General features: G+C 38.3%; 1 protein-coding gene across 1 annotated transcript in view; it reads right to left on the bottom strand.

Moving 5' to 3' along the window:
• LOC101344775 (ATP-binding cassette sub-family A member 3-like) overlaps positions 1-21,119 on the bottom strand; it is a 126,248-nt gene that overhangs the window by 47,867 nt on the left and 57,262 nt on the right. Inside the window, exons 13-16 of the mRNA XM_023728328.1 lie at positions 10,066-10,220; positions 9,259-9,414; positions 8,349-8,559; positions 5,461-5,611 (exon numbers count right to left, since the gene is read on the bottom strand). Coding sequence (XP_023584096.1) covers positions 5,461-5,611; positions 8,349-8,559; positions 9,259-9,414; positions 10,066-10,220 — 673 coding nt within the window. The remainder of the gene's footprint in view (positions 1-5,460; positions 5,612-8,348; positions 8,560-9,258; positions 9,415-10,065; positions 10,221-21,119) is intronic.

The raw sequence follows: 21,119 nt of genomic DNA, 5'->3' as shown, positions 1-21,119 counted from the left end.
ATTTTATGTTGTTGTTGTCACAAATTACATCTTTATATACTGAGTGCCCATAAACATAGATTTATAATTATTATTTTATGTACTTGTCTTTTAAAACACACAGGAAACAAAAAGAGTTACAAACCAAAAATATAGTAATACTAGCTTTTGTATTTATTTTTGTAGTTATCTTTACTGGTAATCTTCATTTCTTCATGTGGCTTTCGTTTACTGTTTAGTGTCATTTCATTTTAGCCTGAACGACTCCCTTTAGCATTTCTTGTAGGGTCGGTCTTCCAAGGACAAAATCCTTCAGCTTTGCTCATCTGGGCATGTCTAAATTTCTCCTTCATTTTTGATGGATAATTTTGCTCTATATAGAATTCTTGGTTGACAGTTTTTCTTTCAGGACTAAGTATGTTATCCCACTACCTTCTGGCCTCCATGGTTTCTGAGAAGAAATCATCTGTTAATCTTATCGAGGATCTCTCGTACATGACAAGTTGTTTGTTTCTTGCTGCTTTCAAGATTCTCTCTTTGTGTTTTGCATATAATGTGTTTCAGTATGGATCTCTTTGAGTTGATCATACATGGTGTTTGTTGAGCTTCTTGGATATGCAGATTCACGTCTTTCATCAAATTTGGGAAGCTTTCAGCCATTATCTCTCCCAATGTTTTTTTCTGCCTCTTTCTCTATGTTCTCCTTCTGGGATTCCTATTAGATGCATTTGTTGTTGTGCTTAATGGTGTCCCATAGGTCCTTCCACTCTGTTCATTTTTCTTCATTTTCTTTTCTTTCTGCTCCTCTGACTGGATAATTTCAATTGCCCTATCTTCAAGTTTGCTTATTCTTTCTTCTGTCTGCTCAAATCTACTGTTGAAAACCTCCTGTGGGTTTTCATTTCAGTTACTGTACTTTTCAGCTACAGTATTTCTATTTGGTTCCTTTTAATAATTTCAATCCCTTATTGATACTCCTCATATTGCATACATCAACCTCCTGGTCTTCTTTAGTTTTTTTTTTTTTAAATAACATTTTATTGTGTTTGTATTCCCGTTCAATAATTTCCACACAAGCTGTTCAGTTACATTGGTTACATTCTTCACAATGTGTGAACACTCTCCTTATTTCCCTTCTGGTTGTTCCATTTCCATTAATCTAGTTTCCCTGCCCCTTTACGTTCTCATCTTTGTTTTAAAGTCATTGTTGACCATTTGGTCTCATGTAGGTGATTTTTTTACAGGAGCACAGTACTTAAGGGTGATATTCATTATTTTGTGAGCCAATTTGTTTTTAGCTACACAGTGACCTTAGGGGTTAGTTGTGGTTCAAGGTTTGAAGAGTTTCTCAAGGCAATAATCTCAGGGAGTCCTCTAGTTTCAACCAGTCCAGTAAGCCTTTTTTTTTTTTTTTTTAAAGGAATTTGAGGTTTTTTTCACATTTTTCTCCCATTCTATCAGGGTCGAACTATTGTGGCACTGATTAGAATGGTCAGTAGTGGTAGCCGGGCACAATCTAGTTCTTCTGGTCTCAGGGTAGATGAGGCCTTGGTTTATTTAGACTATTTGTCCTGCAGACTAGTTTCTTCTTTGAGTTTTTGGTTTCTCCTTTTTTGTCTATGGTTTCCCTTAGCTCTTTGAGCATATTTAAGATAGTTGATTTAAAGTCTTTGTCTAGTAAGTCCAATGAGTGGGGTTCCTTAGGGACTGTTTCTATCAATTTCTTTTTTGCCTGTGAATGAGCCAGACTTTTCTGTTTATTTGTATACCATATATATATTTTTGTATATACTTATATATATATACAGTTGTTGTTAAAAACCAGACATTTTGAATATTATAATGTGGTAACTCTGGAATTAGATTCTCCTCCCTCCTCAGGGTTTGCTGCTGTTGCTTGTTGAGAGGTGCAGTCATCTGTTTAGTGACTTTCCCAAACTATTTTTTGCAGATTGTCTTCCTTGCTTTGTGTGGCCACTGAAATCTCTGTTCTGTTATCTCAGCAGTCAGCCAGTGGCCTGACATATATTTCCTTAAATGCTTACCAACAAGAAAAGAAAACCTTCTTCCAGTCTTTGTAGGTTGTCTTTGAGCTTGGGCACGCTTTCAACCCTTAACCAGGTTACCTAAAACTCCACTTTAGCTTTCACTTCCTGCTTGCACAGAACCCAAGGATCAGCTAGTGGTGTAAGTCCAGGGGTCTCTTGGGTCTTTTTTGAGTATTCATCAGGGTCTGGACATGTATGTTGCACTTGGTAGTCCCTGAAATCTCTTATTCCTCAATTTCCTCCTTCTCAGAGTCTGCCTTTTCAGGCTTTTCGGTCCATTTGCTGCTTGCCCCAGCCACCATTCCTTGCCCCAGGTGGCCACAGGCTGTGCTGGCCCTTCAAGGTGCTGCCAGACAGGTCAAAGCATGCCTCCACAATTTTTTTAGAACAAGGCCTGTATTTTGTCCCATTCCCCAGCCTCAGCAAGCTGCACCAGGAACACAGACTGCTGTCCCTGCAGCTGTTACAAGCTGGAAAATAGCAGATGGTAGGTGGACGAATGAAAACATCTCAATGCTTTGTTACCGGATTTTTGCACTTTCTTCATTAAGTACTCCTCTGGTTGCTGTAAGTATTTGGTTAGAATCTAGAGTTTCAAAAAAGTTGTCTGTATCATTTTTTGCTAGGTTATTGGCTGATTCAGTGAAGGGATCAATTGTTGGAGCTGCCTACTCCATCTTTTGTTTGTTTGTTTTTTAATGTCACCATGTACCGTATTCATGGTAGGTGCATTTTTGCATTTATTTTATGTTTTTTTTCTCTCCTTTCTTGTGGATTTTTTTCATTCAATTTTCACTATTAGTTTGGAAGCTATACACTCCTTTTCTATTCTTTTAGTGGTTATTGTGGGGATTATAAAATACATAAGTTTAGTGTTAATATTTACTTTTACCCTTGTCCTGGACAATGTAAGAACTTAGAATACTTTCATGTTATTTTACCCTCTCCTGACTTATATGCTATCCTTTCCTTCTGCCAGGCACCTCAGGACACTATTAGTCTGAAATAAGGCTTGAGGTTTATCTAGGCCATACAGCCTGTATACCAACATCCAGATTACAGCCCAGAGTTGAAGGATATATGTGCAGGGACATGGTGGGATGTGAGTTCTTAGGGTCTCTCTAATAGAAGCACATTTCTGACCTCTGCGCCTCACTCTCATCGCTGTTATTCATTGCTAAAAGTACAGCTCCATCTCTTAGTTGCCTCGTCTAATTCACCAAAAGCCTATGGGATAGAAGCTGCATCAGCTCACCTCTATCAGCTCTAATCCTCTCTTTGATCTTGGTTATGCAATTCCTAACTATCTTGTTAGGTTTTTGATGGTTTTAGGAAGATTAAAAAAAAAAATTCAGCCAGATTTTTTAGTTATCTGAGGTGGGGAGTTGGTGTGCCTCACTTAGTCTATTTCTAGAACCAGAAGTCCTATTTATTTCTTTGACAAACATTTACCATTATATCACAGTTTACCAGGTAACTAGTGCTTCACAACAAACTACTCCAAAACTCAGTAGCTTAAAACAACAATTTATTATTTCTCATGATGCTATGGATTGGCTAGTTTATTCTGCAGGTCTTGTCTAGGCTCATTCACGTGGCTGCATTCATCAGGTGGGTTAGCTGGCGCAGAGGGTCTAAGATTGTGTCATCTACATTTCCAGGACCTTGGCAGGGATGGCTGGAAAGCCTAGGAGCCTCACCCTCCACATGGCCTCTCATCATTCAGTGGTGTAGCCTTAGCTTTTTTATGCGGCTACTGGGACTCAGGACAGCAAAGGCAGATGCTGCAAAGTATATTGAGGCTTACGCTTTGAACTCACACAACGCTCCATCCACCACATTTTATTGTTCAAAAGAAGTCACAAGATTCAAGGGAGTGGAGGAACAGTCTCCACTCTTGATGGGAGGAGCAGCAATGTCTCATTGTGAAGGAAAGTAACTCAATGTAGCATGATTCATTGGGGGCCATTATAATCACAAACTACCAAAGTCTTCTCTCAAACCAATGTAAGTTTGGCCCCCACTTTTGATACCAATAACTGTATAAGTTCAGTTCAATTGTATCAGAGTTCAGTCAGGGGAACAGAATCACTATGAGCATTAAGGAAAAAGGGATTTATTACGGGAATTAGAACTCACACAACCGTGGAAGAATATGGGGAAATGAAGGTCCAGAAGGGCAGCTGAAGGACCAGAGGAAAAGTTACTAAGCAGGCAAGTTGCTGAAGTGGGACTGTGAGGGGGTATCTCATAGAAAAGTTCATGGAAAGATACTGCCTGTAGGGCAGCAGCCAGTGTCTGGTGGTGGGTCAAGCCACTGTTGTTTAACAGAGTCAGCAGTTAGGAAGAATGGCTGAATGTGGAGCAGTGGAGAATGAGGACAAGCTGGGCACCTCCATGCTTCTGCTACCGTATCTGACTAAAACAATCTTCAGAGAGTAAAGGACACAGCCTTCAAAATTTCATGCAAGTTCCGTTTATGGCCAACTCTAATCCAGAACCACACAGGGAGGGAGATTTTGGAAAACAGTGCTCAGCTAAATCAATTTGACACAGTACAAACCACCACAGTTGACCAGGATACAAAGATACAAGAGACAAAAAAAACTTTTCACACTTGTGAATTATATCGTCATCAGAAAAAAGAAGAGAAAAGAAAAGCCTGGTACTATGTCAAATTCCACTTTAGGGAATCTGTTCCAAATAAATAACAAAAAGAAATAATCAGAAACTTGTATAAAAAACCTGTTGCTGTTGAGTCGATTCCGACTCACAGCGACCCTACAGGACAGAGTAGAACTGCCCCATCGGGTTTCCAAGGAGCAGCTGGTGCACTTGAACTACTGTCATTCTGGTTAGCAACTGAGCTCTTAGCCACTGCGCCACCAGGGCTCCAAAACTTGTATAAAACATTATTATTCATACAAGTGAACATTTAAAAGAAGAAAACAATACCCAAACTCCAGTAACAGGGATATGTTTAAGCAAACCATGATATTTCAATATAAAGGAATACTATACAGTATATGTATGTGGATCATATCAATACACAAAAAACATGCTGCCGTCAAGTCAATTCTGCCACGTAGCAACCCTATAGGACAGAAAAGAACTGCCCCATAGAGTTTCCAAGGAGCGCCTGGTGGATTTGAACTGCCAACCTTTTGGTCAGCAGCTGTAACACTTAACCACTATGCAACCAGGGTTTCCACCAATACATAGAAACACATAAAAATTACATTAAGCCTAAAAGAACTCAAATTATATGTATCTGCGAGTTACCATTACATAAAATTATGTGATCACGTAGATAATGACCAAAAAAGTAAATAAACGCTTAAGGTCATGATTGTTTCTATATATTTGTTTAAATACTTAATAAAACCTTGAAACTGCAATAATGGAAGCATACTAGTTTTCTCTGGATGCATACCTATTTGCACACTTTTTGGGTAGGATAAAAGATAACTCAGCTCCAACATTGCTCTCCAAAATAGCATCTGGTACATAATTATATATAAGACTGGCAACTTCTGTTGCTTTACACTGAGGTTCTTTCACCATGACCATATGGTATCCTGTACCTGTAAGAAATAATCGAGAAGAAAAAGTATCACAGTTTTATATTTCCAGCTTTTCCTGCTTGTCTCTATTTAAATTTCCGTGTTTGGGTCAGGCCAAATTTTCCAGAAAAGAAGAAGTGGACTCCCTGCCATATAAGTTCTTGTTGTAATAGTATCTTTATAAATGCTGCTCCAAGAGTCTTGTTTCCTATTCCCTCCACTGAAGATGGAATGTGAGAGGCCATACCCAGAAGAGGGAGGGTTCTCCTGACAATACTGGTGTGATATTCTGGAGCTGCTAAATGCTTCAGTACAGAACAGAGGCAACTCTTCTTTGGTATTGGGTAAATACATACTTAATTCTGCCTTTTTTTTTTTTCCAGGGATTAATAAGATCCATGATTTGGGATCTAGGTCCAGAGGAAGTTGTCTGTGACCTGGTTTCTCATTTGTCCCCACAACTATGGATACATGTTAATAAGTCACCCTTGTCTTCTTACTAGTTCTTACTGTCGTTTAACTCTTTGTTGCATCTTACATGGTTGAGTACCTCCTTCCTTTCCACACTACCTTAGTTCATTCTCTCTCAACCTGCTTGTGCCAGTCCTTGTCCCTGTGCTTTGCTGGTTATTTTAAATTAAACCATAAATCCTTGCTAAGGCCTATGCTTAAAATTACAGACAGTTGAAGTCTATAAACAGATATTAGGAGTACAAGAAATGGTGACTTTTGGGCAAATAATATCCTCCTGGTTATAAAGACAGTCAATAAGAAGTCATAAGGAAACACAACCCATGATGCCATGATTTTAATTTCTGGGTTTCTACATCTGATTGTAACAGGGATAACTAATAGATCTTAATCCAGGAAAGGATCATGTGGTGCTGAGGACACCAGAATTCAAGCTGTCCTCCTCATGTGGTACCCTTTCCACTCTGCCTTGTTGTTTCCTTAAGGAACTGGACTCACATTGTATGAACTCAAGAAAAGACAAGTGAGACTCAGTTTGTTATTACACAAATGGAGACCCTTTCAAAAGCTTCTCTTTATTCTCCCTTCCCCTATCTTCTTTCTCTCAAAATTGATTCTTTGTTCTATCCACGCAACCTATAATAAATTGGACATGCTTCATAATGCATGGAGGCTGAAAGATGCTGATCTGTAAGAGCTATAAATAAATGCTGATTAGTAGAATAAGAAAACCTAGATCAAGAGATTTTCTAAATCCTTCAAGCAAAAAACAAAAACTAGAGTGGTGACATTTTAAATTTGGCTATGTCCAAATCATTAAATATTTATCTGTACAAAGGAGTGAACAGGTAGTTTAAGGAAACATTACCGTTCTTAGGTTTTGTTCTGCTTCATTAAAATTTTCTCTAAATCAGACACTCTTAAACTTTTTTGATTGATCACTGAAAATATGATGAAAGCTAATGGATATGTGCATGTAAATGCAATTTTACATCGTATTTCAGGGGATTCATGACCCCCTGAAGGCCATCAATCGGCTACTTGTTTAAGTACCCTGGTTTTAAATGGTATCATTTTTATTCCTAATAAGAGAGTCATTATGCTTACAAATTTTAATAAAGACATTTTCCTACAGAAAAGTACAACTGAATGAGATTTCATCTAATTTATAGTCTTAACCTCTATCTTCTCAATGCCCCAGGAAGTCTACTGTTTAACATGACACAAAATTAGGCAGTCTTGGTAGCTACTCCGATAGAGTTGAGAAGACTTTCAACAATCCTTAAAAAACTAAAACCTATAAAATAATGGAGAACTCCATACCTCAAAAATCTGTATTTCCTTTTTTAACTTGCCTGAGCTTTAGTCTTCTATCTCTTAATCTCAACATATCCAAATCTATTCTTCATCTTTTCTTTTAGGATGCCTTTCTCTTCCAAATTTTAGATCTACCAATAGCCCTTTCTCCAACTACTCTCTCCTTAAATACCTGTTGCACTAACTTGACGGCACCATATTCTAATATTTAACCACACACTAATTTACACTGACCACTCACTGTTTATGTATGTGACTATGGTCTCCCCAGGAAGATCATATACAACTTAAAGGCAAAGCCTATACCTTATTTCTTCTCTATCTTGCCTTCTCTCTCCATTTTCAAGGGCTTTCAAGGAGTACAATAATTACTTATTGATTTTTTAAACTGTCATTGTACTGGAGCCTTATATAAAAATGAACAGTATCACTCATAACCTGGGGATTTTATTGTTGGGCTAATAATGAAGTGTAGTTATTTGTTTTGCCTTTTTTTACTGTGGTAAATATGCTGATAAGAAAACATTTGTCATTTCTACAGTCTTCACATGTACAGCTCAGTGACATTAATTATGTTCAATTATGTTGTTCAACCATCACCATTAACTGTTCCAGAATTCCTTCCCCTCTTCCTTAAAGAAGTTTTGCCTTCTTTTTATCATCCATCCATCAAATCATTTGGAGAGGGTGATATATTCTAGGGGAAGGGACAACACGAACAAATTCATGGTAGCAAGAATGACCTGAGCAGCTCAAGACTGGGGAGTAATAGGAATTAAGGTTGGTTAGGGAAAGGCCAGATTAGAAGACCCAGAAAGTCAAACAGAAAAGTTTAGGCTTGATGAAGTAAGAAACTGAGGAATCTTGTACAAAGAAATTTTATGTTAATGTGATGCTAAAAGAAGATGAGTCTGGTAGTGGAAATAATAGAAAGGTCATGAATGGGTAGAATAATGGAGATTTGAAAAACCGTATTTTTGTTTGAGGAACAGTGAAGAGCCACAGCACTGCAAGTTCCCCTTGGCCATGATGGCGATACGATCACCCAGAAGGTCCACTTCATCCATATAATGAGTGGTGAGTAGGATGGTGCGGCCGTGTTTTTGCTGCTGAAGGAGATCCCAGGTGGCTCTCCTTGAGATAAGGTCCATGCCAGAGGTTGGATCATCCAGCATCACCACCTACAGATCAAAATACAGCCTGAGTAACTGGTACCATCCCATTTGTGGAGAAGCTTCCTATTCATGGGGAAATCCTGGGCTTACTCTATCTTTTTCTTTCCAGTTGTGCGACATTACTGGCCAAAGTGCACACAGTAAGTCAGGCTCATCTAAAACAATGGCTCTTAAACTTTAGGGTATATTGGAATCGTTTGAAGAACTTGTTAAAACTACATTACCGGGCCCCACTCCCAGAGTTTCTGATTCCATAGATCTAAGTGGGCCCTGAGAATTTCATTTCTAACAAGTTCCCAGGTAATGCTGCTGCTGCTGTTAGCTTTGTGGACCACACTTTGAGAGCCACTGATCCAGAGCAGGGATCAGCAACCTTCTCCTGTAAGGGCCAGATAATAAACACTTTAGTCTTTGCAGGGCAGACAAGTTCCATCAAAACTACTCTACTTTGTTGCTGTGGCACCAAAGCAGCTATATAAAGAATGGGAATGGCTATGTTCCAATGAATCTTTATTTACAGAAACAGATTTGGCCCAGATTTGTCATTTGTAAACCCCTGATCTACAGGGCATACCAAAGAGATACTTAGTATGCTTCCTCATGGAGTTCATCTCTTAGAAGTTTATCTGTTCTCTTAGATTTATAATAAGCTGCTTTTCTGATTTTTTGGTTGTTATGGGGACCCAATTACACCCCTATTTATACCTTAGAATTCCCTACAAGTGCAATACTGATGGAAAGCTTGCGTTTCATTCCTCCGCTCAGTGAGTTAGAAAATGAATGTCGTTTATCTTGCAATTTAAACACATTCAATATATTATTAATTTCGCTTTGACACAAATCCCGAGGCAATCCTTTTAGCTAAAAACAAAAAAAGAGAAGAGTGAATTCAGACTGGGTTCTGACAACGTACCATCTCCACATCAGAAAGATTTTATTCTAGAACCCTTTTTACATAGCAAGTTTGGAGAAATTCCCTTCTTCACTCCTGTTATGAATTCACCGTGTCTCCCTTTCTCCATCCTCAAAAATATGTGCTGAAATCCTAACCCCATACTTTATAAATATGATCCTGTTTGGAAATAGAGGTTTTCTTTTGTTATGTTAATGAGGTCATACTAGGGTAGGGTGAATCCTAACCCCAATCACTTCTGAGCTATAAAAAACAGCAAAACAGACAGAGACACACATAGCAAAGAGGAATAGGATGGAGAAAGATGTATCTACAAGCCCGGTAACGCCAAGGATTGTTCCAGTTACTAGAAGCAGTTACTAGAAGACAAGGAAGGACCTTCCCCTAGAACCACACCCTGAATTCGGACTTCTAGCCTTTTGAACCCTGAGAAAATAAATTTCTGCTCTTTAAAGTCATCCAATTGTGATATTTCTGTTACAGTAACACTGGGTAACCAAGACAACTCTTTTATTTTGTCTTTAAACGAACTTTCAAAGCATTCTGAGGTAAGTCTATGAGAAAAGAGGGAAAAAAAAAAAAATCTCTCTCTGGCTTACCCTAGCAAAGAAGTAAAGGTGTTCAGATACTGTTAAATAATCAAACAGAAGATCATTCTGGGGGCACAGACCCAGGCTCTTCCGGATATGAAACATGTCTTTTGAGATATCAAATCCACAAATATATGCTTTTCCACTTGTTGGGGGAAAGAGACCTAGGACAAGCAGAAGACACACCAGGGTCTTAGAGTCAGTGAGAGTACACATCATTTCCCATTAATGTCTGATCTGAATGTACCTTTTCTGGCTTAATCTCAATACTCCCATTTCAATGGCACTCAAATACTAATCTATATTCATGGCAAATGGAGCAAATACAAAACAAAGCTCTAGTTGCTGTGAAGTACGGGAAACAAAAAGGAGACATGATTATGATTCCTAGAGAGCGAGGAGAAATCTCTCCTGGACAGCTAGGAGAAATCTACAATTTGATTGGGGAGGCAAAAACAGTAACCTGAAATAATTTAAGAGCATAATGAAATGTCGAGCCTACCAAGCAGGGCCCATGTCAGTGGTTACTGATCTTGGATGCACATTAAAATTATCCAAGGACCTTCGCAAAGTATAGATGCTTCGGTCTTTCCCCCCAGACTAAATGAACAAGAATTTCTGGGGGCTGGATTTGGCTCTTGGTACTAAAAAAAATCTTTCCAGGTGATATGAAAGTGCACCCAGGGTTTTGAACCACCATCTAGATTAAGACTTTTATGAATATTCATTATCTTTTATTGCTTGTCTACTTAGGAATATTAGTTTCAATAAACTAGATGGAATTTTCTCCTGCATGCTTCAACTGGGAACAGATTTTACGAGAAATTTAATAAATAATAAAAATGACAATAACTGGGTTATGAAATTGGTAGTTTCTCTTTTTGGCTAGTAAATTCCAGATATTTTAAATATTCTTTAGCTTGCTCATAATAGATGTGGATAGTATGCAATTGAGTGATAATTTCCTGCCATTCTGGGATGCTGAGGCTACTTGGCAGTTACCAGTAAATCTTCAGCTGGATACTTTGAAATTGGTGGAGTGTATTCTTGGAAACTTTATTGATGGGAAAAGGGCTGCTATCTTATTTTCTATCTTTTAATGACGACGACTCTCCACCTGGACCATTTGTGTGTCTGCAAAGAGGATCACTTTGGCACCCTCTTGAGTTTTTCATCTTCCATCAATCGTCAGAGGATTCCACTTCCACAGTGGCATCCCTTGCGTGACATCACTTCCAATTCTTTGCTGTATTTCCTTATCATTTAGGGATGAAGTCTGGTTGCATGTAACAGAAAACCCAAATCACAATGGCTTAAATCAGATAGGGGTTTTTCTCTCAGGTAACAAGAAGTACAAAGGTAGGCAGTCCCGGGCTGGTGCAGCAGCTCAAGGATATCGGGGCCAAGATCTCTGTGATTCTCTTGGGCTTATGTTAGTTAAGGAAGAAGGGGAGAATGAATAAGTAGGCAAATAGCAGTTTCTGTTGCTCTCCTTGGTAAAATTTGCATACAGACGAACACAGTATAGTTTATAAGGTCAGACTATTAAGGCTGACTTCAACTGTACTAGGAAGAACCATTTCAAATGATGGAGTCCTGGAGTCAAACCTGTGTTTCTGTTTTCCAGAAGTATGTAATTTTGGCTATCTGTTAATCTTCATTTTTTTATCTTTTAAAGGAAGCCCTTTATTAAATAGAACCACTTACATTTTGTTTGCCTTATAATGTTTTAGCTTTCCCTTAGCTGATATGTATGTCATATCAGCTGGGGATCCTGTCCACTGGAGAGAGAGAATTAAATTAGGATTGAACCTTAAATTCCATATCCTATAGAATTACAAAGACTTAGCCAAGAAGTTTTAAGTGCAATGGTCCTCTCTGCTTCCCAACTCTATTCTGTCGTGAACTATCATTGTTTCATCCTGAGTTAAACAGGATGTAAAAAATCTTTTTGGATTTTCTATATAGAAAATCATATGAACTGTAAATAACAGCAGTTCTATTTCTTTCCATTTTTTTCTACCTTTATTTACAAAATGCTGTAGTTTTATATTTTAGATACGCCTTTTGTAAGCAGCATACAGTTTTTAAAAAAAAATCCAGTTTGATAATCTTTGTGCCATTGGAGTATGAAGTTTAAATTCACTTTAAATACTGTTATATTTATATTTACACCTACCATCTTATTATTTACTTTTATTTGTTCTACTGTTTCCATGTTCCTTTTTACCTTCTTTCTTCCCTTCTTTTGAGCAGACTATTTTTTATTACTCTTTCCCACCTAAGGTCCCTCAGGTGACACAAACGGTTTGCGTTTGACTGCTAACCTAAAGGTTGGTGGTTCGAACCCACACAGCAACACTGCGGAAGGAAAGGCCTGGAGGCCTGGCGATCTGCTTCCGTAAGATTACAACTAAGAAAACCGTATGGAGCAGTTCTGATCTGTAACACATGGGGTCGCCACGAGCTGGAACGGACTCCACGGCAACTATCAACTACAACAATTTCCCACCTTCTCTTAGCTTGATAGAAACCCTGGTGCCGCAGTGGTTAAGGGTTCAGCTGCTAACCAAAAAGTCAGCAGTTTGAATCCACCAGGAGCTCCTTGGAAACCCTATGGAGCAGTTTTACTCTGTCTTATTGGGTTGCTATGAGTCAGAATTGACTCGACCGCAATGGGTTTTTTATTAGCTTGATAGTTTTATGCTCTTTTCCTCTGTTTTTAGTGGTTTCCCTAAAGATGAAAACATGCTTTTACCTCTTCCCAGTCAATGCAAGGACCTAAGAACAATTTAACTCCTTTACCCCTTTCCTACTTAAAATGTTATTGCTGTTGTAGTTTAATCCTCTACGTATTTTTAATCCCAGATGATGTTTAAATGACTTCAGGGCATTAAACCGTACATACATGTTACTGTTGTTGTGTATTTTAATTCTATATGCGTTTTAAAAAACCCTTTTAGTTGTAGATTCATACACAGTTTTAAGAAATAATACAGAGACACACTGTGTACTACCATTTATGCTGTTTCTTCAGTGGTAACATATTGTGAAACTATTGTACAACATCACAACTAGGATACTGACATTGATACAATCCACTAAGCTTACTCAGATTTCCAATTTTACCTGTACTCCTATGTGTGTGTGTGGTTAGTTTTATACAGTTTTATCACACATTCATCTTACACGTTTGTCCGTCCACCACCACTCAAGATACAGAACAGTTCCACGACCATGTCAACAACTTGTTTTCCATTACTATAATTTTATCATTTCAAGAATGTGGTTAAAGCACTTGGTTGCTAACCAAAAGGTCAGCAGTTTGAGCCTACCAGCTGCTCTGTGGGAGAAAGGTATGACAGTCTGCTCCCATAAAGGTTTACAGTGTTGGAAACCGTATGGGGAAGTTCTACTTTGTCCTATAGGGCTACTATCAGAATCAACTCAATGGCTGCGGGTATAATGTATGTGTATATATATATGCGTGTGTGTGTATATATATATATATATTTCAGTATGTAACCCTTTGAGATTGTTTTTACTTAGCATAACTTCTTGGAGTTTCATTCAAGTTGTGTACCAACAGTTTTTTCCATTTTATTGTTGAATAGTTTTCCATGTTATGAATGTACCACAGTTTAACCAATCACATATTGAAGGATATCTAAGTTGTCTCCATTTTTGGGGTTATCATGAATAAATCTGCTATAAGCATTTGTGTACAGGTTCCATTTGTCTGGGATAAATGCTCAAGAGTATAATTGCTGGGTCATACAGTGATTACATGTTCGGTTTTATAAGAAACTGTCAAACTGTTCTCCAGAGTGGTTGTACTATTTCACATTTCCATAAGCAACACAAGTGTCTGTGGAGCCCTTGCGGCGCAGTGGTTAAGAGCTATGGCGAGCTACAGCTGCTAACCAAAAGGTCAGCAGGTTGAATCCACCAGCTGCTCCTTGGAAACCCAATGGGGTAGTTCTACTCCGTTCTACAGGGTTGCTATGAGTTGAAATCAACTCAACGGCGACTTTGGTTTTGGTTTTTCATGTGTGTTTTTAATCCCACAAAACGTTTAAGGATTTTAGGACACTTTAACTCCTTTACCCAAGGATTTTAGGACACTTTAAGTCCTTTACCCAAGGATTTTACGACACTTTAATTCCTTTACCCTTCTCCTTACTTACATATTATTGTTCCATATTTTAATTCCATATGTATTTTGAATCCCACAAGTTTTAAATTTTTTTTTATTGTACTTTACATGAAAGTTTACAGAATAGTTTCTCATTAAACAGTACACATATTGTTTTATGACATTGGTTAGCAATCCCAAGACATGTCAACACTCTCCCTTCTTGACCTTGGGTTCCCTATTACCTGCTTTCCTGTACCCTCCTGCCTTCTAGTCCTTGTCCCTGGGCTGTTGTGCCCCATTAGTCTCGTTTTGTTTTATGGGGCTTTCTCATCTTTGGCTGAAGGGTGAACCTCAGGAGTGGCTTCATTACTGAGCTAAAAGGGTGTCCGGGGGCTATACTCTTGGGGTTTCTCCAGTCTCTGTCAGGCCAGTAAGTCTGGTCTTTTTTTGTGAGTTAGAATTTTGTTCTGTATTTTTGTCCAGCTCTGTCCGAGATCCTCTGTTGTGATGCCAGTCAAAGAAGTCAGTGGTGGTAGCCGGGCACTATCTAGTTGGACTGGACTCAGTCTGGTGGAGGCCGTGGTAGTTGTGGTCCACTAGTCCTTTGGACTAATCTTTTCCTTGTATCTTGTTTTCTTCATCTTCCCTTGCTCTTGAAGGGGTGAGACCAGTGGAGTGTCTTAGATGGCTGCTCACAGGCTTTTAAGACGCCGGACGCTACTCACCAAGGTAGAATGTAGAACATTTTCTTTATAAACTATGTTATACCAATTAAGCTAGATGTTCCCTGAGACCACGGTCCCCACAGTCCTCTGCCCAGCAATTCAGTCCCTCAGGGAGTTTTGGATGTGTCTATGGAGCTTCCATAGACACATCCTTGCACAAGTTGTGCTGGCTTCCCCAGTAGTGTGTACTGTCTTACCTTCACCAAAGTTACCACTTATCTATTGTCTATTTAGTACTCCCCCTCTCCACTCCTCCCATTCCTCATAACCATCAAAGATTGTTTCTTTTTGTGCATAAACCTTTTCATGAGTTTTTACAGTAGTGGTCTCATACAATATTTTTCCTGTTGTGATTGACTTATTTCATTCAGCATAATGTCCTCCAGTTTCATCCATGTTATGAGATACTTTGCAGATTCATCATTGTTCTTTCTCATTGCATAGTACTCCATTGTGTGTATGTACCACAGTTTAGCCATTCATCTGTTGATGGGCATCTTGTTTCCATCTTTTTGCTATTGTGAACAATGCTGCAATGTACATGAGTGTGCATGTCTATTCATGTGATGGCTCTTATTTCTCTAGGATATATTCCTAGGAGGAATCCCACAAGACCTTAATATTACCTTTAATACAATCAATACTCATTTAGATTTGCCCTATATTTACCCTTTTCTTTGTTCTTCATTTCTGCCTGCATCTTCTACTGCCTGAAGAACATTCTTTAGTGTCTCCTTAAGTGTGAGTCAGCTGGTGATGGAGTCAGAAAATATCTTAATTTCACGTTCATTTTTGAAGGTTATTTTCACTGGGTATGGAATTCTACACTGGTAGTTACTTTCTTTCAGTACTGTCATTTCAGTGTTTTCTGGTTTCTATTGTTTTAAGGAGCCCTGGTGGTGCAATGGTTAAGTGCTCAGCTGCTAACCGAAAAGTCGGAGGTTGAAACCCACCATCGGCTCTGTAGGAGAAAAGACCTGGTGATCTACTTCCCTGAAGGTTACAGCCTTGGAAATTCCATGGGGCAATTCTACTCTGTCATACAGAGTCACTATCACTTGGAATTGACTCAACAGGCACACAACATTGCTTCAATTGAAAAGTCAGCTATCAGCATTAGTTACTCATTTGAAGGTTATGCTTTTTCTATGACAACTTCTAAGAATTTTTCCTTGTCTTTGCCTTTCAGAACGTTGACTAGGTGTGCCTTGGTGTAGTGTTATTTTTATTTACACTACTTCGTGTTTGCAGGGTTTCTGAATCTGTGGCTTGATGTCTTTCTCCAGGTTTACAAAATTCTCAGCCATTATGCCTTCAAATACAGTCTGCCCTATTATTTATCTACTTTCCTTCTGAGATTCTATTATGTTAGGCCTTCTCACCATATCTCCTGTCTCTTATCCTCTATCCTATATTTCTACACTTTTTCTCTCCATCCTTCATTTCAGATATCTTTTTTTAACTTCTTTCAGTTTTATCAAATATGCTATTAAAATCATCCATTGAGCTCTTAATTTCATGCATTTTAAGTTCCAGTTCTTTGACAAAATTCTCAGCCTTGTATTTGATTTCTCTGAACTTCTTAAACATGGTTATTTTAAAGTTTCTATAAAAGATACAGAATATCATCTCAATAGAAAATTACTCCATGCTGTTAGAAAAGATGCTATTACAAATGTATCAATTCTCTTTAATCTATAAATTTAGCACAATCCCAATCCTATTAAATTTTTTTGAATATGATGAGCTTAATTACAGAATTTGTATTGTAAAAGAATAAATGAAAGTCCACAACAGATTTTCACTTCTGGCTAAGACAGAGTAATAAGGACTGGATTTACTCTCCTTCCCAAAACAATAATTTAAATAAGGACAAAAATACATAAAAAATGGTTTTCAAACCACCTGACAGCAGTAACAAAGGACAGTGGTTCCTGAAACACCTGAGGTGAGCCCTACTACTGCTGTAACTTACTTTCCTGGGGGAGTTTCCAGGTTGCAGGACAGAGTAGGGTAACCTGGGAGGAGCCTGGGAAACTCCCTGAATTGAGGAGATGGAGCTGAGGGTTCAGGGAGGTCAAGGCAGCTATAGTTAGTAAAGCACAGTACCGGAGAGGCAAGTGCTGCACAGAAAGAGAACTCTGGAGATCTTTAGAGAGTCCCCCCCTCAAGTATTCAGCTGAAGACTGAGTGGTGCACTCAGGTGAAGAAAGATCATGAATAACATTTCTTTTTCATTTTTCAAGATTATTTTTTATAGTGTTCATTCTTTTTGAATAAGTTTATTAATTCTATCTGCTAGAAATGCATATTAGAATGATACAGTACTATTAATTTTTATGTTTTGATATATGAGTAGAAATCATTATATAACCAAAATAAAAATCTCGTATTGCTGTTTCGTTCTGATAGTGCTATCAATAAATTGAGGGTGCTTATGGCAAAGGATAGTGGTATATGTATATGTTATTCATATACATGTATGAATGTTACTCATATACATGTATGAATGTTATTCATATACACATATGAACGTTATTCATATAAAGTTTCAAAGATGGGTAGAAAGGACACATATTATGACTATACCACACTGTTTTGGTTGTTGTACTTTTATAGTAATTGTTAAAGTCAGTGTTAGTCCTCCAACTTTGTTTCTTCTTCTTCAAGACTGCTTAGGCTATTCTGGGTCTTTCGCATTTCCATATAAATTTTGGAGTCAGCTTGTCAATTTCTACAAAAAGCATGCTGGTAGTTTGATAAGGATTGCATTGATGCTAGAGATCAATTTGGGGAATACTGACATCATATTGATACTGAATCTTCCAATCTATGAATGTTGTATCTATTTTTTTCAAGTTTTCTGTAATTTTTCTTGCAATGTTTTTGCAGTTTTCAGGTATAGGTCTCGGATTCCTTCTGTTAAATTTATCCCCATGTTATGTATTTTGTCAAATCATGTCATTCGTGTCAAAATCTGAACATTTAACTTTGAACAAAGCCAAAGGCCTTCCAGTGGTAAGACTCCTTTCATTCTCTCTCTCCCTTCATGTCTTAGAACTCTTCGTTCCCCTCACTTTCTCTGCTCTAGGTATACAGGTTGCCTTCCAGTTCTTTCAATGCAGCGGGATTATGGTTGTCTTGGAGATTTTACATTCACTGTTCCTTGCACCTGGAATGCTCCTTCCCCAAATATTTGTGCGGCTACTTTGCTCCCCTCTTACAAGTCTTTGCTCAAATACCAACTTCTCAATGAAGTCTTTTCTGACCACCCTCTGTTCCCAGCACTCCTGGTCCCTCTTACCTTGCTCTACTTTTCCTTGTTATATACCTTGCTAAATAATTTTATTATGTTTATTGTTTGTGTATCTCCCTCCACCCAAGTACCTAGGACAGGGCCTGGCACATAGCAGATGTTCATAATTATTTTTTAAATGAATACATGAAGAGAATGAAGAGCTGCTGTAAATACCAAATTCCATAATTTTTAGCTTTATCCAAGGGAAGTACCTGAAACAGAGCAGTGAAGCCTTAAACTTTGTGATGAGATTCTTTTCTTCATTGTTTTACAATACCTGAACAAATACCATGGCGATTACTTTCCTCTTCCACTTGAAGTTTATTTTAATTGCTTCTCTTTTAATGTTTTCCTTGAAGAGTTGTTGGTGATTGCAGGTGGGACAGAGTGGCAGCAAGGGTTGATTCTGTCATTTGGGCAATGAGATTTTACAGTAATCCTGTACTGTTTATAACTGCCCTGTATCTGGTGTAGCTTGTATGTTGTATGTTCAAGAGTCACTGGCTTTTAAATTAATATTTGCTACAGTATGTTTTTCCAGGCTCTGTATGGCCTTTCTTAATAGAAAACTCAAATTCTGGGTCATAGTCTTAGGCTAGGTTCTCTAGAGGAGCAAAATCAATGAACTAGATAGACTGGATGGATGGATGGACGGATGGACGGATGGACGGATGGATAGATGGATGGATATAGAGAGATTTATTACAAGGAAGTGGCTCATGCAGTTGTAGAGGCTGGCAAGTCCCAAATCCATGAGTTAGGCATCAGGCTGGAGGCTTCTCCTGACTCACGTGGTAGCAGGGGCTGGTGAACCGAAAAATCAGCTGGTCAGACAGCAGGCTGCTGGCTCACGTCCCAAGAACCAGAGGTCAGGGGATTAAGAGTTGGATGCAAATTGAGAGACAGCAAGCTTTGCCAGAACATCTATAAATATTGGATGCAGGCCATACCCCCAAGGAAACTCCCCTTTCAATTGACTGGCAGCTCACATCAGATCACAAAATGGAGAATAATTACATAATATCTGACAAGCCACTGAGAATCATGGGCCCGAGCCACACTGACACATAACCTTAAACATCACAGTCATATTTAAGAATTTTACATGAAAGTCCTCAAGGTTATTTATCTTCCTAAACTTGTGTTTTCAGACAATTATATACAGGGATTAGAACACAGACCACATAAAATGCTGCCTCTGTTTCTGCTTTTTGTTATCTCACGTGCACATCCTTGCTGCATTTCAGTGGTGTGTACCAGCACTAGGCAGGGTGTGTAAGCCTCTCTTGCAGGTATGGACATAGCTTTGTTCCTCTCCCCTCCTCCCATGACTACAATTTTGTTGCTCCAAACCTCTGGGTACACAATTAAGTGCTCCCTCTAGGACTAAAGAAACAAGTTATTTAGGCAGAAATAACTTTCTGGGATCTAAAAGTCACTAGAAAAACCACTGGCCCATTCTCAATCAAATGTTGGCAACATTTGCTTACTCTGAAAACTCATACATGATAATGTAGTATGCCCATATACCCAAGTATAAATAATATCTACCCAATATTTTACTGTGTGCATGCATTTAAATATATTACACACAGCATCCCATTTAATTTCAGTTTCCATTTTCTTCAATGGAGGAAGACAAAGGAAAAGGGGGTTGCTATGGGTGTTGAGTGAATCGATTCTAGAATGTGCCGCAGGTTATTTTTCTCGAAGCACGCTTCTTCAGGAGAGTTCATTTAAGTTAAATATGAAAGGAGATCAGAGAGAGAGTAGGCAGAGAAAAAGAAGTTTCAGTGAAAACTATACAAAAACACACAGAAGGAAAAAAGAGTCAGGTGAAGGTGACAACACTTAGTCAAGTGTCGCTTAACGTCCACAATAAGTTCTGTGAAACAGGATGTTATGTGATCTGGACGTTGTGAGAACACCATATTATATACAGGCGGTCCCTGGATTACAAACGAGTTCTGTTCTCAAGTCTGTCTTTATGTTGAATTTGTACGTAAATTGGAAGTTAGGTATCGTTTGTGTCTAATGTCAGTCAAGTGTTTGTCTTACTGTATAACACACAGTGTAATTTTCTATGCATTAAGACATTAAAGAAACACTTCCAGATACATTAAAACATCTTTAACATAATACAGTAATAATAATTTTTTTCCCTAAATTTTATTTATTTTGTTGTTGTTGTTGAAAATATACACAGCAAAAACATACACCAATTCAACAGTTTCTACATGTACAATTTAGGGACATGGATTACATTCATCAACTTATGCAGCCATTCTTACCCTCCTTTTCTGAGTTGTTCCTTACCCAATGACATAAACTCATTGCCCCCTAAAGTTCCTATCTAATCTTTTGAGTTGCTGTTGTCAATTTGATCCCACAAAGGTAGTTCTTAAAAGAGCATAATGCTCAAGGCAGACTCTTTTTTTTTTACTAGTTAAGCTAAATTATTGTTTGGTTTTAAGAAGACCTCAGAGGATATTTTTGGTTAAGACTTAAAGATTATCTCAGGACAATAGTTTCAGGGGTTCATTCACCCTCCATGGCTCCAGGAAGTCTGAAGTCCATGAGAATTTTCAATTCTATTCTGCATTTTACCCCCTTTTGATCAGGATTCTTCTATGGAATCTTTAATCAAAACCTTCAGTAATGGTAGCTAGGTACCATCCAGTTGTTTCTGGTCTCATGGCAAAGGAGGCAGTTACTCCTGGAGGCAGTTAGCTACACATTCTATATCCTCCTTCTATTCCTGACTCTCCTTCCTCTGTTGCTTCAGGTGAATAGAGACCAATTGTTGTGCCTTGGATGACTGCCTGCAAGCTTTTAAGACACCAGGCACTATGCAATGAACTAGGAGGTAGAATAGAAGCACCAAACACGTTATTAGGCCAAT

This window comes from Trichechus manatus, unplaced genomic scaffold, assembly GCF_000243295.1.
Source record: "Trichechus manatus latirostris isolate Lorelei unplaced genomic scaffold, TriManLat1.0 scaffold00024, whole genome shotgun sequence".
NCBI classification, from domain to species: Eukaryota; Metazoa; Chordata; class Mammalia; order Sirenia; family Trichechidae; genus Trichechus; species Trichechus manatus.
The sequence above is the reverse complement of the archived record's forward strand: the minus strand, read 5'-3'. Positions and strand labels throughout refer to the sequence as shown.